This window comes from Scyliorhinus canicula, chromosome 11 (genome assembly GCF_902713615.1).
Source record: "Scyliorhinus canicula chromosome 11, sScyCan1.1, whole genome shotgun sequence".
Taxonomy (NCBI): Eukaryota; Metazoa; Chordata; class Chondrichthyes; order Carcharhiniformes; family Scyliorhinidae; genus Scyliorhinus; species Scyliorhinus canicula.
The window spans coordinates 20,772,664-20,791,609 of NC_052156.1; the positions used below are offsets into that span (position 1 = coordinate 20,772,664).

Sequence of the window (18,946 nt, forward strand, 5' to 3'; positions counted from 1 at the left end):
TAGCTGCAGTGGAGCGGGAAAACAATTTGGTAATTACTTTTGGCACTTTTTTCCTTGACAAACCAGGTTTGATGTTGACAATAAAGGAAAAACACCCTCAAGCAGACACATTATGAAATAGACAATTTAAGTATAGGCTTTCTGGTCATGTGTCTAATGCAACCACACTATAGGCTCAACCTGAACCTGGGCAATAGAAACATAGTTTAAATGTTAAAGAAAAAATGTGTAGAGACAGGAAAAGCTAGAATTGTTCTACTTCAGAGCAGAGAAGTTTAAAGCCAGATTTAATACAGATGTTCAAACCTAGAAGGATTTTGATAGAGTAAATAATGAGAAACTGTTTCCACTGGTTGGTAAGCAGGTGTTATTGGTTTGAGTATTGGCAAAGAACCAGAGAGGGGATGAGGATCATTAATTCTGCACAATGAGTTGTGATCTGAATGCACTGCCTGAAAATGTGGTAGAAATCCTTGCACGAGAGGAGGTCCCGTTTACCCTTCGCAGTGCCTCACTCCACACTCCCCAATTGATCTCCATTACCAACTCCGCTTCCCATTTCTCCTTGATCTTCACCACCCGCTCGCTTCCCTGCTCCCCCAGCCACTTGTATATATCCCCAATTGTTCCCTCCCCTTCCACATCCGGACGCAGCGGTCGCTCCAGCAGGGTGTATCCCGGCAATCTAGGGAACACCTTCGTGCAAAGTCCCTAACCTGAACTCACTACTCCCCGGCAGCTCTACCCTCTCCCTTAGTTCCTCCAGACTGGCGAACCCTTCCTCCAAATACAAATCCCTCACCTTGACCAGCCCCACTTCCCTCCACCTCCTGTATACACTATCAATCCCCACCCCGGCTCAAACCCATGATTCTCGCATAGCGGCGTTAGCACCGACATCCCTTCCATCCTAAAATGCCTCCTCAGCTGATTCCATATCTTCACCGTGGACTGCACCACTGGGCTCCCTGAATACCTACTCGGAGCCATTGACAATGCTGCCATCACCATAGCCCTCAAACTAGACCCCTTACAAGATTCCTCCTCCATCCTAACCCACTCTACCCCATCTCCTTCCCACCACCGCCGCACCTTGTCCACATTCGCCGCCCAATAATAATGAAGCAAGTTTGGCAACGTCAAACCCCCTGCTGTCTCTGTAGCAGGGTCCTCCCCACCTTCCCCGCCCATGTAAAGTCAAAGATGATTGTGTCCACTTTCTGAAAAAAGGCCTTTGGTATAAAGATCGGGAGAGCCTGAAAGATAAACCAAAAGTTTACCAAATTGTTTTCCCGCTCGGCAGAATATTCATTTTCACCACTTGGACCCTCCCCGCCAACATTAAGTGCAGTGTATCCTACCTCTTAAGATCCTCCCTGGCCTCCTCCACCAGCTTCATTAAGTTCCACTTATGGAGCCCCGTCCATTCCCTCGCTACCTGAATCCCCAAGTACCTAAACCTATCCCTCGCTACTGTAAATGGCACCCCCCCCTAAATTAGCCGCTGTGCCAGCTCATTCACCGGGAATACCTAACTTTTCCCTACATTCAGCTTGCATCCCGAGAACCGTCCAAACCTCCCCAACAAGCCTATAATCCTTCCCATACTCTCCAACGGATCCGAAACATACAGCAAGAGGTCATCGGCATATAGCGACACCCGATGCTCCCTCTGTCCTCGCATTATCCCCTGCCACTCTGCCGACCCCCTGAGAGCCATCGCCAATGGCGCTATGGCCAGCGCAAACAGCAGCTGCGATGGCGGGCACCCCTGCCTCGTACCCCTGTGTAAGTCAAAGCTTTGTGAGCTCATATCATTCATCCTCACCCTCACTCTTGGTGCCACATACAGCAACCGCACCCATGCCACAAATCTCAGCCCAAACCTAAACCTTCCCAAAACTTCGAACAAGTATCGCCACTCCACCCGATCAAATGCTTTCTCCACGTCCACGGACACCACCACCTCCGGTACCAGAGCTCTCGACGGATTCATCACCACATTCAACAGCTGTCTTGTATTACTCACGAACTGCCTGCCCTTCACGAGGCCTGTTTGATCTTCTGCAATCACCCCCGGGATACAATCCTTCATCCTCCCCACCAAAATCGTAGTCAATCTTTCACATCCGTGTTCAATAGTGATATGGGTCTATACGACCCACATTCCACTGCATCCTTCCCATTTTTTGGGATTAGTGTGATTACTGCCTGCTTCATCGTCTCCGGCAACTCCTCCCTTGTCCAGTGCTTCATTAAACACCCCCAACAGAGGTGGTGCCAGGTCCACCACAAATTCCTTCTCAAATTCTGCCGGGTACCCATCCGGCCCAGGGGCCTACCCCGACTTCATACCCCGATACTATCCAGCACCTCCCTCAGCCCCAGGGAGTCCTCGTAGATCAGATATAAAAATAGCAAGAACTTGAAGGTTATCATACATGTCAAAAATAAACCTTACTTCCAAACATAGAACGTATGAATGTAAAATGTTTTAAAACTTGGCTGACTGAAGTTGCTCGAGTACGTGTGAATGTTCACCCGTGTGTGTAAATTCTCTCCACAGTTACCTGGTAATGCCATTTGTGGAGCGGGACCTGAGTCACATCATGAAAAAACAGAAACTCTCCGAGAATATGGTGGTGTTTATTCTTTACCAAATTCTCCGTGGGCTGAAGGTGAGGAGAAGGAGCATTGAAAGGGATAGATTCCTGGGGAAGGACAAAGGTAGTTCCAACCTCAAGCACACCTGTAATTATTGTCGCTGGACAGGAAGAAGCTTCAGTATTGTCAAAAGCATCTCTGTGCTGGATCGAGCTCCTTGCAATCCTAACCTACTTTAGTTCCTTGGGGATAATAATAGCCTTGATGCACAATCAATTGCACGAAAGACTCAGATTGGTACAACTGTGGCTTTATTACAGTCAGATGCGTGGCCTCCTACTGCAGCTGGCGAAATGGCTGATCAGAAGGGGGACACGCATATTTATACGGCTCCTTGTGGGCGGAGCTAGCCGGCAGGGGCTACCGGCAAACCTGTAGTGCAGGTCCTACCTGACATCCCCTAATACAGGTGCACAGTGGTTAACCACAAGCCTCAAACCCAGTCAGGGGCCTACGTGGATACCTATGATTAGTGGCTGCTGGTGTCCAATTGACAGATTTTATTGCTTTTTACCTCATGTTATTTTCTCTGACCTCGCCTGAAGGGATTTGACACTTTACTCGGTTATGGTTCTATAGGTGTGAGTCATCCTCCTCAGGCTCATCCACGATTCATTTGCAAGATTGAAATCTGTTGGGAAATATAAGACATTATGCAGGCTCAATCTAGTCCTCACCCAACAGGAAGGCAGGGAAGCAGATTGTCGATCACCTTCCCACCATAATGGCACCAGCAAGGAGGAAGGTGGAGGCCGGCCTTCTCACCCAGAGGTCGCTTAAAAGACCAACTGAGCCTCTTTCAGCTACCGCTGCCATTTTATCAGTGGTGGGTGGGCCCTCCACCACTTGGGGAGATAGCTTGGACAACCTTGGCACTTGCTTGTGGGCTTGGGATGAGGGACCCTTCTAATTGGGCACTCTGTGGCCTATGAACTGTTCCCACAGTGACGATGGCTGCCCATTGACATTTCTCCCACCCTCACCAACCCATATCCCCCTCACTGGGACCTGCTGACTGGCCCTGTTGAGCCCCAAGCTCACCTAATTACTTGCCTTGTTGCACGGGTGGCCTCCCTCACTGCAACCTGGGCTGGGTGCAGTCCCAGCAGTGGCCACCACTCTCAGTGGTGCTACTGAGAATGACGATCTACCAGCTCTGCGCCTGGCTAGCAGTTCTTAGGGCCGGTCTTTTAAAGGGATGGGAGCGCCGACCACAACTGAATCTTGCTGGATGGACCTAAAATGCAGCGGAAGGGGTTTCCTAAACAGCTGAGGTAGCTGCCAGTCACTGAGGCCTTCACAGACCTGACAAAATTCAGCCTAATATACGCACACTTTAATCAGTAAGGGAATGGGGGTTATGGGGATAAGGCAAGAATGTGAAGTTGAGGATTATCACATCAGCGAAGTGGTAATCTCATTTAATGGCGGAGCAGACTCGATGGGCTGAACGGCCTGCTTCTGCTACTGTGTCTTATTGTCTTGCGTCCGGCAGGGGTAGCCAGATGGCAGTGAAGAGCCGGGAACCATCTGGTATTTCCCTCACTAACCCAGAACCGTTATATTAAGTGTGGCATCCTACCACTGCTCCCAATGGAATGAGTTAAATCATCACAAACCTATTCACCATCCTGGCCTCTCTTGCTCAGAATGAGGGATGAATTATTGGGAATGCTTACACTGTTCCAGATAATTTCTTTGTTATCTTATGAGGCAGTGAAAACAGCCTGAGCTTGGTTTTTGGGGCACCTTCAGAATGATTTTAATGGCGTGTGAAATCCTAAATTTTAAAATTCTCTGAAGTGTGAGGTAGTAACACTGCTACTGATTTCAGGATCACTTGGCAGGGCTCTGGATTGACTTTTTGTGCATCCATTTTATTAACGCTGCGCAGCAGTCTCCCAAATAGCCGGAACCAGACGTGTCCGAGCAGGTGCTGGCACAGATTTTTCTTTCCTCTCTGTTATTTTAACACGTTTTTAATTAGTGCCGATGAATCCAAACACATCGAAAATCTGATGCGACTGTGTGATAGTTCCCGAAATATGGGCTAACCGATGGCAACCACGTCTTTATCGCTGCGAATTCCCCTGTGATGTCAGTGGAGTTACTGATATGTTCAATTTCAGTCTTTAATAAATAATTGGGGTTTTACTTGATCCAAATTTACTCAATTCAGTGTTTGTGGTTAAAACAGAAGGGTGAATTGTCTGCCCATCTTCCATAAAATCCTTCTCAGTGATTCAGCTTCTATTTGTAACTCTAATTTAATTCCATTATCAATGCTGCGTTGGTCATGGGAACAGATGTCAAACAGGGAGAAAAAAAAAGCTTCGAATGAAAGGATCTGACAAGCTTGATGTGAATTTTTAAAAAAAAGGCTGTTTGGCATGTCTGGCAGGGACGGAAGTAGATCTGGCAGCAGGAAAATGTCTAACTCTCCCTTTTGTCGTGATTTAATCAGCTAAAGGAGCACACATGCTAAACATGGCCCGAGGTCTAACAGTCAGGAAGACCAACCCTTCTGCCCTAATTCAGCAAGTTAATTGCCCTGAAATTTCCGTCCAGACTGGCCATATAACCAGTGTCTTGTACATTCATTCAGTATTTTTCGGTAAAATGGCTGTGATACAGTAGGATATCTATGAGCGCTTATTAACCTGCGCACCTCGTAAACCGGAGCATGATCTTTTAACAGATTGTATTGGTTGTACAGATGATATTTCACACGGAATCTTGTAAATTTTGCCAGACGTTAGCACAGAAGAATGGGGAAGGTGGGAGCAAATGGAAAAGGGGAATTAACTGGAATTAAACTATGTGAAGTGGCCTTTATGGGGTAAAATTCGAAAACATGAGATCCATGTATTCTTTGACCCAAGTTGTGAAGTTCCTTTTGGATTCGGTTAGTTGCTGCCTGACGGTGCATATTTTGGATAAGACTGTAGGAAGGGACAGATTCCCGATTGCAAACTGGAATTAAAGACTACATTTATACAGCACAATTTACAGAAGAATCCAAAATGCTTCCTGTTGAAGCCACAATGTGGCTTCCCTCAATATTATACCAAAGTGCCAACTCGGATATTGTGAGGGCGGCATGGTGGTTACCCCTGCTGCCTCACGGCGCCGAGGACCTGGGTTCGATAATGGCTCCGGATCACTGTACATGTGGAGTTTACACATTCTCCCTGTGTCTGCGTGGGTCTCGCCCACACAACCCAACGATATGCAGGGTAGGTGGATTGGCCACGCTAAATTGCCCCTGAATTGGGAAAAAAAGAATTGGGTACTTTAAATTTATTTTTTAAAAAGTCAGATATTGTGACGATTGTGTGTATGTCAATTTCAGACTAAATGTCATAAAAAGTGGTCGCTGCTGGCGGGAACTCTGTGGGAACGGTCGGGGGGCTGCCTGTGGTGGGGGGGCTCGTCCGATGGAGTCTGGCCTGCGATCGGGGCCCACCAATCAGCGGGCCGGCCTTTTTCCCCCCCACCCCCCCGGGCCTACTTTCTGGCGCGCCGGCCCCGAACACCAACTCCATGTTGAGTCGGGGCCGACGCGCTAAAGACGTCCCCCGTGTATGCGCACCGCCAAATGGGCATGGCCCAACTGCGCATGCACAGGTTGGCGCAGCGCCCATTTGGCACTGCGAAAGGAGGCTGGAGCGGCATGAACCGCTCCAGCGCCATGCTGGCCCCCTATGGGGGCCAGAATCGGCTGTACCAGGGCCCGGTTCGTGCCATCGTGAAAAGGCGACGGCGTTCACGACGGCGCGAACACTTTGGCTCCATATCGGAGAATCGCCCCCAGTATATCCAGTTTACAACATATTTACAAATCATCTATTGTGATTATCATATACATTGTATTATCTTGTTAATAACATGCTTGTAGTTATGATGGCTCTTCCAACATCTAGTTAGCATCACAGATGTAATACGTGAGTATCTCCATACTCCATATTCGGTGACAAAATGATGGGCCATTTTACAGCCTTTTCCTTCTCAAATATAGAAGTTTTCTTTTAACAAATTCACCCCATGTATTTATTAGTGAAAATCGGTGAAACAGTTAGAAGTCCCCAAGTACATGAGCTCTAATGAGGAGGTTAAGTATACATTAGAACTGTTTATTCGGTGGAAGTTTTATCTCTATGTAAGAGTTGGAGACCTTCATCTGCAATGGCGCAAGTAGAACTCATCTCCATTCAACCAATGCATCTCCCCAAATCTGGGTGTGCTGTGGGGTCCCACATCTATTCAAAATGCAGACATCTTCATTTTAATTGCCAATAGTGGGTCAGTTATTCACGAGTGTCCTTCAATGTCAACTTGTAAGGTTTTTACTTTAAAATTTACTGATATTGTTTCTGATCTCTCACACAGTACATCCATTCCGCTGGGATTGTGCACAGGGTAAGGTACTTTCCTTCATAACCCTTTACAGAATGTCCCATTGAGATGCACAATTGCTTCTGTGAGGTGAAATGACTTGTTAACCACAAATAACTTCATAATTTTACATGATTATTTATGCCATAAGTAAAGGTTAAGTCGCCACAGTCCCAGATGACCATAGGCTGCTTTCCCCTTTGAGGGGAAAGAGCTGGCCGGTGGTGATTTAACCTGAGCATCACCACACCCCAGGCATGGGGCAAGGTTGAGAAGGCAACATACTTAAATAAAAGTTACTTTTAAAGGGGATGTTTCATCTTTATTCAGTTGTTCGGCTGCCATAATGTCTGCCTTAATCCTGGCCAAAAAGATATTTTTGAGTAACTCAATTCAGATGATCCCTTTTAAGCCATTCGAAAATATTCTCTACCACTTTTCATCTGGGCCTCTCCAAATCTGCCCCTTAGTTGGGATTGCTACAAAATGGATGGGTTAATTTCTGGTTTTTAACCATGGCACCAAAACAATGGAAAATTCTGAACAGGAGAAAATAAATCTCGGGCCTCCATTTCCAACTAGGGAATATCAGCTCAAATCGCGGTCCAAACTGACTGGAACTCTAACCGGAGAATCCCCGGATAAATCTCTGCTTTCATTGAAAGGGGCTCCCAACCAGACAATCCAAGGTTTAATCCCAGGTGTCAGCAGCTCCTAACCTGATAGTCTGAGATTCAATACAAGTCAACTGGAAATTCCTACCAGAGTCTGAGTTTAAAACCAATGACCAACTAACTATCGGTCTCCATGATAATTGGGAAGGAAATTTTTTTTTAAACGCTGTCACTGCACGTAGCTAATGATTGGACATGATTCAGACAAAATAACTAATTTTGGGCGTTTTGACCGGGTGTTTCTTGCCGGCTTTTGGGTGAGATTCAGCCCGGTATTCACCCACACGTATCATCTTTTTGGAACTAGTGGGGCGCGATTCTCCGCTCCCCACGCCGGGTGGGAGAATCGCAGGAGAGCCGGGTGAATCACGGCACGCCGCCCTGGCACCCCCTACAATTCTCCCCACTCCCGCCCGCTCGGAGAATCGCTGCTCGCCGTTTTTCATGGCGGCCGGCGATTCTCCGGCCCGGATGGGCTGAGCGGCCTGACGTTTCCGACATGTTCACGCCGGCAGCAACCACACCTGGTCGCTGCCAGCGTGAACATAGCGCGAAAGGCAAGTTTGGGGCCTGTGGGGGGGCGGAGAGGGGATTGATCAGCACGGCCGTGCTCGGGAGGGGACTGGCCCGCGATAGGTGCCCACTGATCGTCGGGCCACTGTCTCCAAGAGACACACTCTTTCCCCTCCGCCACCCCGCAAGATCAAGCCACCATGTCTTGCAGGGCAGCGGTGGGGAAGACGGCAACCGCGCATGTGCGGGTTGGAGCCAGCCAACCTGCGCATGCGCGGCTGACGTCACTTAGGCGCCGCCGTCGCGTCATTCTCGGCGCGCCGCTTTGACGCAAGCGTCAAGGCCCGGCGGCCGAGTTTCTCACAACGCCGCTCCTAGCCACCTGGGGGGGGGGGGGGGGGGGGGGGGGGGGGGGGGTGACTAGGGTGCGAGGAGACTCGGCCGAGTTCACGACGGCCTTCCCGATGCCGCGCGGGAAAGGAATATCGTGCCCGTGGTGTTTCTCCCCGATCTAGCCCACACTTAGAAATTTACTCAGCAGTGGGGAGCTGAACTCACTATTGAGAATGGGTCCTCCGGGATCAGGGCGCCGTTTTGATAGGGTGCCCCAAACTCTAAATGAGCTTGAGGGTGACCCCCCCTCCCCCACCGACAAACAGTGTCACGCCTCACAGACAAGAAAATTACCCAAAGTGAGGACCTCCCACTATGGGCTGGCTGAGGGGCCCCGCTTTTCCGGCTCTCTCATTCTCCCCCCCCCCCCCCCCCCCCCCCCCCACCCAACAGCAGCATAGTGGTTAGCACGATTACTTCACAGCTCCAGGGTTCCAGGTTCGATTCCTAGCTGGGTCACTGTCTGTACAGAGTCTGCACATCCTCCCTGTGTCTGCGTGAGTTTCCTCCGGGTGCTCCAGTTTCCTCTCTCAGTCCAAACTTGTGCGGGTTATGTGGTTTGGCCATGCTAAATTGCCCTTAGTGTCCAAAAAGTTTAAGTGGGGTTTGCTGGGTTACGGGGATAGGGTAGATATGTGGGCTTGAGTAGGGTGCTCTTTGTAAGGGCCGGTGCAGACTCGATGGGCCAAATGGCCTCCTTCAGCACTGCAAATTCTATGACAACGTTTATGATGCCCCGACATACACCCCATCACCTCAACGTCCTTTATACCACCCTTTCATGGGCATGGCCCCCCCTCGGGCCCTGTCCCAGGGTGGGTGCCAGGTTGGCACCTCGGTAGTGCCCTTGTAACCCTACAAGTGCCAGCTGTGCAGACAGACACAGCACCAGGCTGGCACTGCCAGTGTGCCCAGTTGGCACTGCCAGGGTGCCCAGGTGCCGGGAGGGTGCAAGGGTACTATGCTTCCCTATCTTGAGCACCTGGGGAGTTGCAATGGCCTCTGAGACCCATAAGTGGCCATCGCACATGGTCTCCTCTTGTGGAGACCAGTACTAATTGGCGCCCAGTTGAGGCTGTGCCAGTGCAGCCAGTGACTTCCAGATGCTGGGGAATACAGCCTCAAATCAGCCATGCATATTTAAATGATAAATATGTTTATCTGGATCACACCCAGCGAGTCATGATCCAGATTGCGGCGTGCGCCTCGACGTGAAGCCCGATTCAGGCCTCTGTCACGATTCTCCCGGCCGAGCTCGACGCAGTGGGAGGATCACACCCATTAACTTTTCTATTGTGATAATTAATGCCAGTGTATAAATTTGAGGGGTCCAGATAGAGTGGATCAGGAGGCTCTATTCCACTGTTGAAGGGGACAGATTTAGAGTGAGAGGTAGGAAATTTGGAGGGTATTGGAGGGGAAGCATTGTCTCTCAGAGGGTGGGGCGGATCTTCTGAAACTCATTTCCTGAATGGTGGTACAGAGAGAAACCCTCATAAAATTTAAAAAGTACTTCGATGTGCACTTGAAGTGCCGTGATGTACATTGCTACGAACTCCAAACTGGAGAGCAGGATGGGGCTGGATGGCTACTTGACAGCCGGCAGGGACAAGATGGACCGAATGGCCTCCTTCCCGACTCTACATTTTGCTGATTCTCTGCTCGATGCTCTGAAAGGTAGTTACATGAATTGTTTCATTGCAGGACCTCAAACCCAGCAATCTAGCAGTGAACCAGAACTGTGAACTAAAGGTAAGTGCAGATTTATGACACTAACTGTACACACAGAACTGGGAAGTGCTCAGGACATCTGCTAAGTTTCGATCTTGGCTCCGGCTCACTGTCCGTGTGGAGTTTGCACATTCTCCCCGTGTTTGCGTGGGTTTCACCTCCACAACCCAAAAGATGTGCAGGGTAGGTGGATTGGCCATGCTAAATTGTCCCTTAATTGGAAAAAAATGAATTTATATAAAAAAAACAAAATTAACATCTGCTCCTGCAGTTTCAATAGGCTTCATTTTTGACATTTGACAAGAGCCATTATTACAACTGAGCTCATTATGAATGTTTGACTGAGATTCAAACGTTCCAAAACAAAACTCTCAGCAGAATACTCTCAGATCTTTTCTATCGGAGAGTTAGGAGTCTTTGGAACCCTTTTTCCCAGAGAGTGGGGACAGGGCCGTTGAATATTTTTAAGGCAGAGGTGGAAAGATTCTTGACTAGCAAGAGAATGAAGAGGATAGGTGGAATATGGAATTGAGGCCATGATCAACTCTCGTTGATTAGCAGAGTAGGCTATTTAAAGAATGTGGGTGTCTCAGACCTAGGCCAACATTTATTGCCCATCTGTAGTTGCCCTTGAGAGGGCTCTTAAGAGTCAACCACATTGCTGTGGGCCTGGAGTCAGGTAAGAGCAGGTGAGGTGAGGATGGCAGATTCTCTTTCTTAAAGCACATTAGTGGGTTTTACAACAATAGCTTCTTGGTCCTCATTGGACATCTAACTCCAGATTTATTTTACTAAATTCATATTCCACCATTTGCTGTGGTGGCATACAAACCCAGATCCCTAAAGCAGGCATCATCAAACTCAGGGGCACGACCCGCTGACGGGTGTTGGGAGGGCCCCAGTGTTGCAGCCTTTTTTTTTCAAGTTTGGGGGACAAAGGGACCATTGGGGACAAAGGGATCCAAACCCATTTCCTCCATTTTTGTCAGCAACAAACAAGAGAACATGGTGAGTCGCACAAGTTGGCCGGCGTGCGTCGCGAAGGTCGGCCGCCGTGCGTCGCGAAGGTCGGCCGCCGTGCGTCGCGAAGGTCGGCCGCCGTGCGTCGCGAAGCTCGGCCGCCGTGCGTCGCGAAGCTCGGCCGCCGTGCGTCGCGAAGGTCGGCCGCCGTGCGTCGCGAAGGTCGGCCGGGTTGGGACCCGAATGTTGGCCGGTTGGTAAAAATGGGTCCCCGGGGAAAAAAGTTTGAAAAACACTGCACTAAAGCACTACCCTGGGTCTCTGGATTACAAGACAATACCACTATGCCAGCACCTCCTCATGCTCCTAATTTGTACGTTTGATTTCGTACTATTGACTTATAGTCCATCATAATTCTGGATCTTGGATTGGAGAGGGCAGCTGGTGTTATAACTTAGCGATACTGACCCTCTGCAGTTCTTTTGACCCTTGGTGGACATCAATGGTTTCTTTCTGTCCTGTATGTTCCCATGTGTTCTTAATCCCAGTGTGTAAAAAATAAAAATAAAAAAATGTTATGGTGGTTGTAAAATCAAACCTCAGCATTCGTTTTTCTTAAATAGCTTTTGTTTCAGATTTTAGATTTTGGACTAGCTCGTCCTACTGAGACGGAGATGACGGGCTATGTTATAACTCGCTGGTACCGACCTCCTGAGATTATTCTGAATTGGATGCACTACAGTTATTCAGGTGGGATTCTGAGGTAACCTGAAAGTATAAAGAAGCAACCCGCATATGAAGGGGGCGGGGGTGTTCAGCAATAGTTAGCATGCCATTAGAGTAGTTTTACATAAGTTACTTTATTAAGGATTGAGATGAGTTATAGGAAGAAATAGTTCAGAGTTTAACTAGTCAGGAATTTAGACACAGGCACCAAATTTGACTGCTAGTTTTTGCAGTTAGCTGACGTTAGCTGGGACATATGGTGCTGATGGCAACAGGTTAATTCAATTGGCCTTGCTGTACCTAGGTTAGTAAAGGAAAATCTTCCAGGATTCCCACTCCTGGTCACTATCCGGTTGTTCTTGCTGGAAAACCATGTGTGTTGACTGTGAGGGACACCATGGGTGAGATGTTAACTGGCCTCATAACCCATCCATTTGCATAGAGTTAAAATTGGGACCCATTGCTGGAGCTGGGTTATGTTGCTCCAAGATTGAATAGCCCATGTAGCTTTGCTGTTAATGCTCACTTATTAAGAATGGGCGGTTGGGTATCTAGGCCATGCCTGACAATCATGAAGCTATATCTGAAATATTCTGTCAGAATGCTATGGATGGCCAGAATGTGTTAGCACAGAAACAATCGCAACCAACCCTTGCCAGTGTTTATGCTCTGCTCAAAGCTCCTCTCATCCTTCCAAATGCAACTCTAATCAGTATAACCCTCTATTTCTTTCTCCCTCATATGTTTATCTTGCTTCCCCTTAAACAAAACTATACTATTTGCATCAATGACTCCATATTTTAGTGAGCCAGGAGGTTGGTTATCTCAGTTGGTTGGATGACTGGTTTATGATGCAGAGTGATACCAACAGCGCGGGTTCAATTCTCATGCCAGCTGAGGTTACTATGAAGCCATCTCAACCTTGTCCCTCACGAGGTTTGGTGACCTTCAGGTTAGGCCACCACCAGTTAGCTCGCTCTCTCTCAAAGGGGGAGAGCAGACTGATGACTTTCATTATAGTGAGTGCACATTCTTGCCACTCTCTGGGCAAAGACATTTATTTCTCAGTGACTGGCCTCCAGTTGTGCCCTTCGTCAGAAATTGAAACATTCTCTCTGCGTCTAGTTTATCAAAACTTCTATTAGGTCACTCCTTTAGTCGTTTTACAAGGTCTGTTCACCTTCTCCTGATTCTCAAAAGCTGAAAACAAAACAGAAAGGACTGGAGTACTCCGCAGAAGAGGCAGAATCTTTAGAATAATGGAGGCGAGTCAGTCAACATTTTCAGTCTGGAGAGCCTTCCTGAGGAGTCAGGAAGACTTTTAAGGAGTAAAACTTCGACTGACTGATTCTATTTCTCCACGGAAGTTGCTTGACATGTTCAGCTATTTGACCTTCTTAGCTTGTGTTCTGGATAATTAAAGTATTGCGTTATCATGAAGTACAAACTATCTTCTCCTAAAATGAGAAGAAAACACTGTGGGCAGCTGGAGGATGAGAAAATTATTACAATAATACAATTCATGCATTTGGGCAGTGCCTTGTCAGATTTGATGTCTCAAAAAACTTTACACAATTTATTTTTTAAGCACACTTGGTACTTTTGGTAATTTGTCAAACTCTTGCTATCATTTCTCTTACACGCTCCTGCAGTGGATATTTGGTCGGTGGGGTGCATCTTGGCTGAGATGGTCACAAGGTCTGTGATCTTCCCTGGATTTGATCGTATCCTTGAATGAAATATTAACCAATCAGTTACTTTGAATGGGAAGAAGCTTGTCCATTGGTGGCTGAAAGCAACTTTCAGAAAAAAACTCCTGTTCAGCCAGTGGGAACACATTCCAATCATTCCCTTTCAAAGTCAAACATTTCTTTTCAGCTTAATTGGAAACTTCCGAAGTGAGGAGGAAAAGTATGTTTGGCTTTACAGTGTGCATAGTATTGTAGAGTGTAAATCAGATATCAGGACCAGAACTGACTCTCACTCCTCTTCACCTGATGTCAAGTTGTGTCCTGACTCTGAATTTAGGTGCATTTACATTAACTGCATAGGATCGTATAATTTTGTCAATTGTTACTTGAAATAAATAGCGGGCGCAAGTTTTATGCATTTCTGAAGCATCTTTCTTGTCTCTGATTTATTTTATGACTCCATTTGAACACAGTCCCAGTGACTGAATAATAGGTGGAACCAGAAATCTCCCTAAAAAGATTTGGCAAAAAGTGGTATCCCTGTTTGAGGTATAATTATACATGCTCAGTTGGATGAACAGCTGGTTTGTGATGCAGAGCAAGGCCAACAGCATGGGTTCAATTCCTGGACTGGCTGAGGTTATTCATGAAGGCTCTACCTTCTCAACCTTGTCCTTTGCCTGAGGTGTGGTGATCCTTGGGTTAAATCACCACCAGTCAAAGGGGAAAGCAGCCTGTGCGACTATGGTAATTATACAGCGATACAAATAGACTGCCTGTGCCCAAAATTGGAGGAGGTGAGAGGGGTTTGTGCAGAGTTTAGGATTGAAACTTTACCTCTGACATTCCATGAAATCCTTTTTTTAAAAAGGGAAGAGGTGTGACAATGGGCTTTTCTGAAAATTTGAAAAAATTTATTTTCAAATGATGAAATTTCCTGCGTGTTCAATGTCTAGTTTATTGAACTTCGGAGGATCGTGTATACTCTTCCTGAGTATGTGTTAAAACATAGACAGACATGATACATATAAATGGAAGTGGGCTGGTTTAGCTCAGTGGGCTAGACAGCTGGTTTGTGATGCAGAACAAGGCCAGCAGCGCGGGTTCAATTCCTGTACCAGCTGAGAATTCTGATTTCTCTCTCTGTGTACCCGAACAGGTGCCGGAATGTGGCGACTAGGAGCTTTTCACAGTAACTTCATTGCAGTGTCAATGTAAGCCTACTTGTGACAATAAAAGGTTATTTATTTATCAGGGCTGTGTTATGACAATTACTCTCTGTATCTGGGTTGTCCTTTAACTCTTCTGTGCAGATTTTGATCAACTGAAAAAGATCATGAATGTGACAGGAACACCACCGCGATCTCTGATAGATAAGATGCAGAGTGAGGAGGTATGTACAAGTTGACAGAAATAATCTTTCAAAATTTTTCCAGGACACAGGACAAATTCCCATACTCTCTTTCAAAATAGTAATGTGGGATATTTTGCCTTCACCTGAGAAAGCAGTGTCTCCGACAGTGCAGTGCTCTTTGGAGTGTCAGTCAAGATTTTGTGTTTGAAGTTACTGGAGTCAGATTTCAACTCGCAACCCACTGATTCAAAGATAAGGTTTTTACTGAGGCACAATGGCTGTAACTTACTAGGAAGTGATATGAAATAAAGGTTACTTTTTAGATCCTTGAAGAATTTTGATAGAGCATAAGGATGTATTTTCAGAGACTCCTGTGAATACTTTTTTCCCTCTAGAACTATTTTTCTCTATGACTATGGCAGCATGGTGCTAGTGGTTAGCACTGTTGCCTCACAGTGCCAGGGACCTGGGTTCGATTCCGACCTTGGGTGACTGTGTAGAGTTTGCACGTTTGCCCCATGTCTGTGTGGGTTTCCTCCAGATGCTCCGATTTCCCTTCTCAGTCCAAAGATGTGCAGTTTAGGTAGATTAGCCATGCTAAATCGCCCATGTGAAATCATCCCTTTGTGTCCAAAAGGTTAGGTAGCGGTTACTGGGATAGGTCGGGTGCTCTTTTGGAAGGTCGGTGCAGAGTCGAAGGGCCAAATGGCCTCTTTCTGCACTGTGGTGTTCCTATGATTTCTAAGACTCTACGCTCTGGTGACGTCCCAAAGCTATTTTCTGGTCATTCTCTATCCTCCTGGGCAGCAGGGTAGCATGGTGGTTAGCATAAATGCTTCACAGCTCCAGGGTCCCAGGTTCGATTCCCGGCTGGGTCACTGTCTGTGTGGAGTCTGCACGTCCTCCCCGTGTGCGTGGGTTTCCTCCGGGTGCTCCGGTTTCCTCCCACAGTCCAAAGATGTGTGGGTTAGGTGGATTGGTCATGCTAAATTGCCCGTAGTGTCCTAATAAAAAAGTAAGGTTAAGGGGGGGTTGTTGGGTTACGGGTATAGGGTGGATACGTGGGTTTGAGTAGGGTGATCATGGCTCGGCACAACATTGAGGGCCGAAGGGCCTGTTCTGTGCTGTACTGTTCTATGTCCTCTGATAGCAATGACTTCTTGTTTGGCTACATATCCAATTCAAATAACCATTTATTTTGTATGAACCAAGACAGTAAGTGACTGAAGGGGCATTAGTGTTAAGCTGATATTTTCATCACCCAGTTTTTGCATGTGGTCTTTAGCAGCAGTCACTGAACAGCAACCAAGTTCACAAACCTGAGCTGATTGTTCTCTCCCTAACCTAGAGAACGATGCTTATTGATAGATCCCTCCTACCACCACACAATTGACATGAGGTAACTCAGCACAAATTGAACCTGGGATCCTGCTGGTCAGTATGGTTCAAGCACCATCTGAATATACTCATTAAGCCAAGGGGATGTTGAGCATTTAACAATGCAGTCGACACATGAAATGTGGCACAGACTCCATGGAATATTCGGTACTCTGAACTCTGGATTGCAGCATTTGACATTGTTACCTAAATGATGCCTGAGAGAGCTTGTTTGTGATTAATATCTTTGGATCTCTGCAGGCAAGAAACTATGTTTACTCCCTCACACCAAAAGGGAAGAAAGATTTCCGACAGGTTTTTCCCGACATGAAAAAAGAAGGTATTGGAAATACTGGTAAAGCTTTTGTGAGGGGATGGGTTGATAAGAGGGGTAATTACACAAGGGTAACACAATTTCCTCTAGAGTAAACTGACATTCCTCAGAACAGCAAGTAGCTTGGATACAGAATGAAATAAAAAAATCATAAAGAGGCAAGTTATAATTCTAAAGGTCTAAAGATCTGAAAATAGGCGAAACAGAATCTTGGTCTTCAGAGTATAGTACTGATTGTTTTGTTCAGAGTGGGTGTGGAATGTTTTTATGCAACAAACGTGCTGTGGATTTTGGATGTATATAGCATGTTTTGAGATGAGACTAATTTCCCTATCTCTCCCTCTTCTCCACTAGCTGTTGATTTGTTGGAAAAGATGCTGCATCTAGATCCTGATGAGAGAATAAAAGCTTGTGATGCATTAGCACATCCTTACCTTAGTGAATATCACGATCCAGACAATGAGCCAGTGGCAGAACCATATGATGATTCCTTTGAAAATCTGGACCTAAAGATTGAAGAATGGAAAAGTAAATGTTACTCAGCGTATCTCACCATAGAATGGGAAAATTCTTATTTTTTTGCAAGCTGTGTGGTGCACCTCCATGGTTGAAATGATGGGTAAACGTACCGCTTTTCCATCTATGCTGCTTTGAAAGGAAATGCGCAAGGACAGCCTGGGTTGGTAGAACTTCCAATATTTACAACATCCCAATGGCAGTGAAGAATCTGCGCTCACTTGACTGCGTGGTAATGTTGGCATAGGGAGAACCGTCATCTATTATGTGGGAGGGCATGGGCATGATCTGCTTAATACTCCACTTGGAGCACTTCCATTCTGTGCTACATTGTGTATATAGTCAGATTCTGCCCTTAGTGGGAAAGAACTAGTTAATCCAAGGCTCAAATTTCACAGCTGCCACTCATTCCTGGTAATGTAGAAATCCCAAATGGAAATGACTTGATATTTAGTTAACTTCAAATGACTGTACAGCAGCTGACCTTTCCCAACTGGTCGTGGCATGGCTTGTCTCAGATGCTGAGGCAATTGGATTCTGTACTGAGCTGTTCATACTCCAGTATGTCTATTGCCCTGGAGATCTAAACCAATATTGCAGTCACCTATGGGCTGAAAAACAGTAACATTAAAGTCATGTCCAATCAAATACATTTTTATTTCATATATTTAAATTGCATTGGTTCCTTAAGATTGGTGGTCTTTTGAAAGAGTTCTCTGTTACTTTCCTACAGTGAGGTAGTGCATTTGCAATTTGTGTGAAGGAGACTGGCAAGATGTACAGTAAGAAGTCTTACAATACCAGGTTAAAGTCCAACAGGTTTATTTGGAATCACTGGCTTTCGAGCGCAGCTTCTTCATCAGGTGAGAGAAGAGGTGGCTTCCACAAACACATATATAGACAAAGTCAATGATTCAAGATGATATTTTGAATGCGTGTCTTTGCAGGTAATTAAGTCTTTACAGGTCTATATGGTACATCTGGAGAAAGGGATAATCACAGGTTAAAGAGGACAGTTGGTAGGATTTCTCAAGCCCAGGCAAGATGGTGGGAAATGAATGTAGTGAGACATGAATTCAAGGTCCCGGTTGAGACCGTATTCATGCGTGCTGAACTTGTCTATCAGTTTCTGCTCGGCGATTCTGCATTGTCGTGTGTCCTGAAGGCTGCCTTGGAGAACGCTTGCCCGAAGATCAGAAGCTGAATGCCCAGGGGCTGGTTTAGCTCACCAGGCTAAATCGCTGGCTTTTAAAGCAGACCAAGCAGGCCAGCAGCACGGTTCGATTCCCGTACCAGCCTCCCCGGACAGGCGCCGGAATGTGGCGACTAGGGGCTTTTCACAGTAACTTCATTGAAGCCTACTCGTGACAATAAGCGATTTTCATTCATTTCATTGACTGCTGAAGTGTTCCCCAACTGGAAGGGAACATTCCTCAACCACCTCGTACAGCGTCTGCTCTACAGCAGACGCTGCAACTTGGAAACAAAGAAGAGTCCATATTCTCAACTTGCGCTCAGGACCAGCTGCGGGATACCGGCAAGCAGACGAGTCAACTCTACTACGCCACCTATATGTACAGAAGTAAAGACTTAATTACCTGCAAAGACTCTCATTCAA

The 18,946-nt window shown here is 46.7% G+C and overlaps 1 protein-coding gene across 1 annotated transcript in view; it reads left to right on the forward strand.

Annotated features, from left to right (window-relative positions):
- The window catches only part of zgc:171775 (STKc_p38 domain-containing protein), a 32,676-nt gene that overhangs the window by 12,188 nt on the left and 1,542 nt on the right, over window positions 1-18,946 (forward strand). Inside the window, exons 4-11 of the mRNA XM_038812473.1 lie at window positions 2,567-2,678; window positions 7,054-7,083; window positions 10,344-10,391; window positions 11,966-12,080; window positions 13,709-13,780; window positions 15,061-15,140; window positions 16,740-16,818; window positions 17,167-17,340. Coding sequence (XP_038668401.1) covers window positions 2,567-2,678; window positions 7,054-7,083; window positions 10,344-10,391; window positions 11,966-12,080; window positions 13,709-13,780; window positions 15,061-15,140; window positions 16,740-16,818; window positions 17,167-17,340 — 710 coding nt within the window. The remainder of the gene's footprint in view (window positions 1-2,566; window positions 2,679-7,053; window positions 7,084-10,343; window positions 10,392-11,965; window positions 12,081-13,708; window positions 13,781-15,060; window positions 15,141-16,739; window positions 16,819-17,166; window positions 17,341-18,946) is intronic.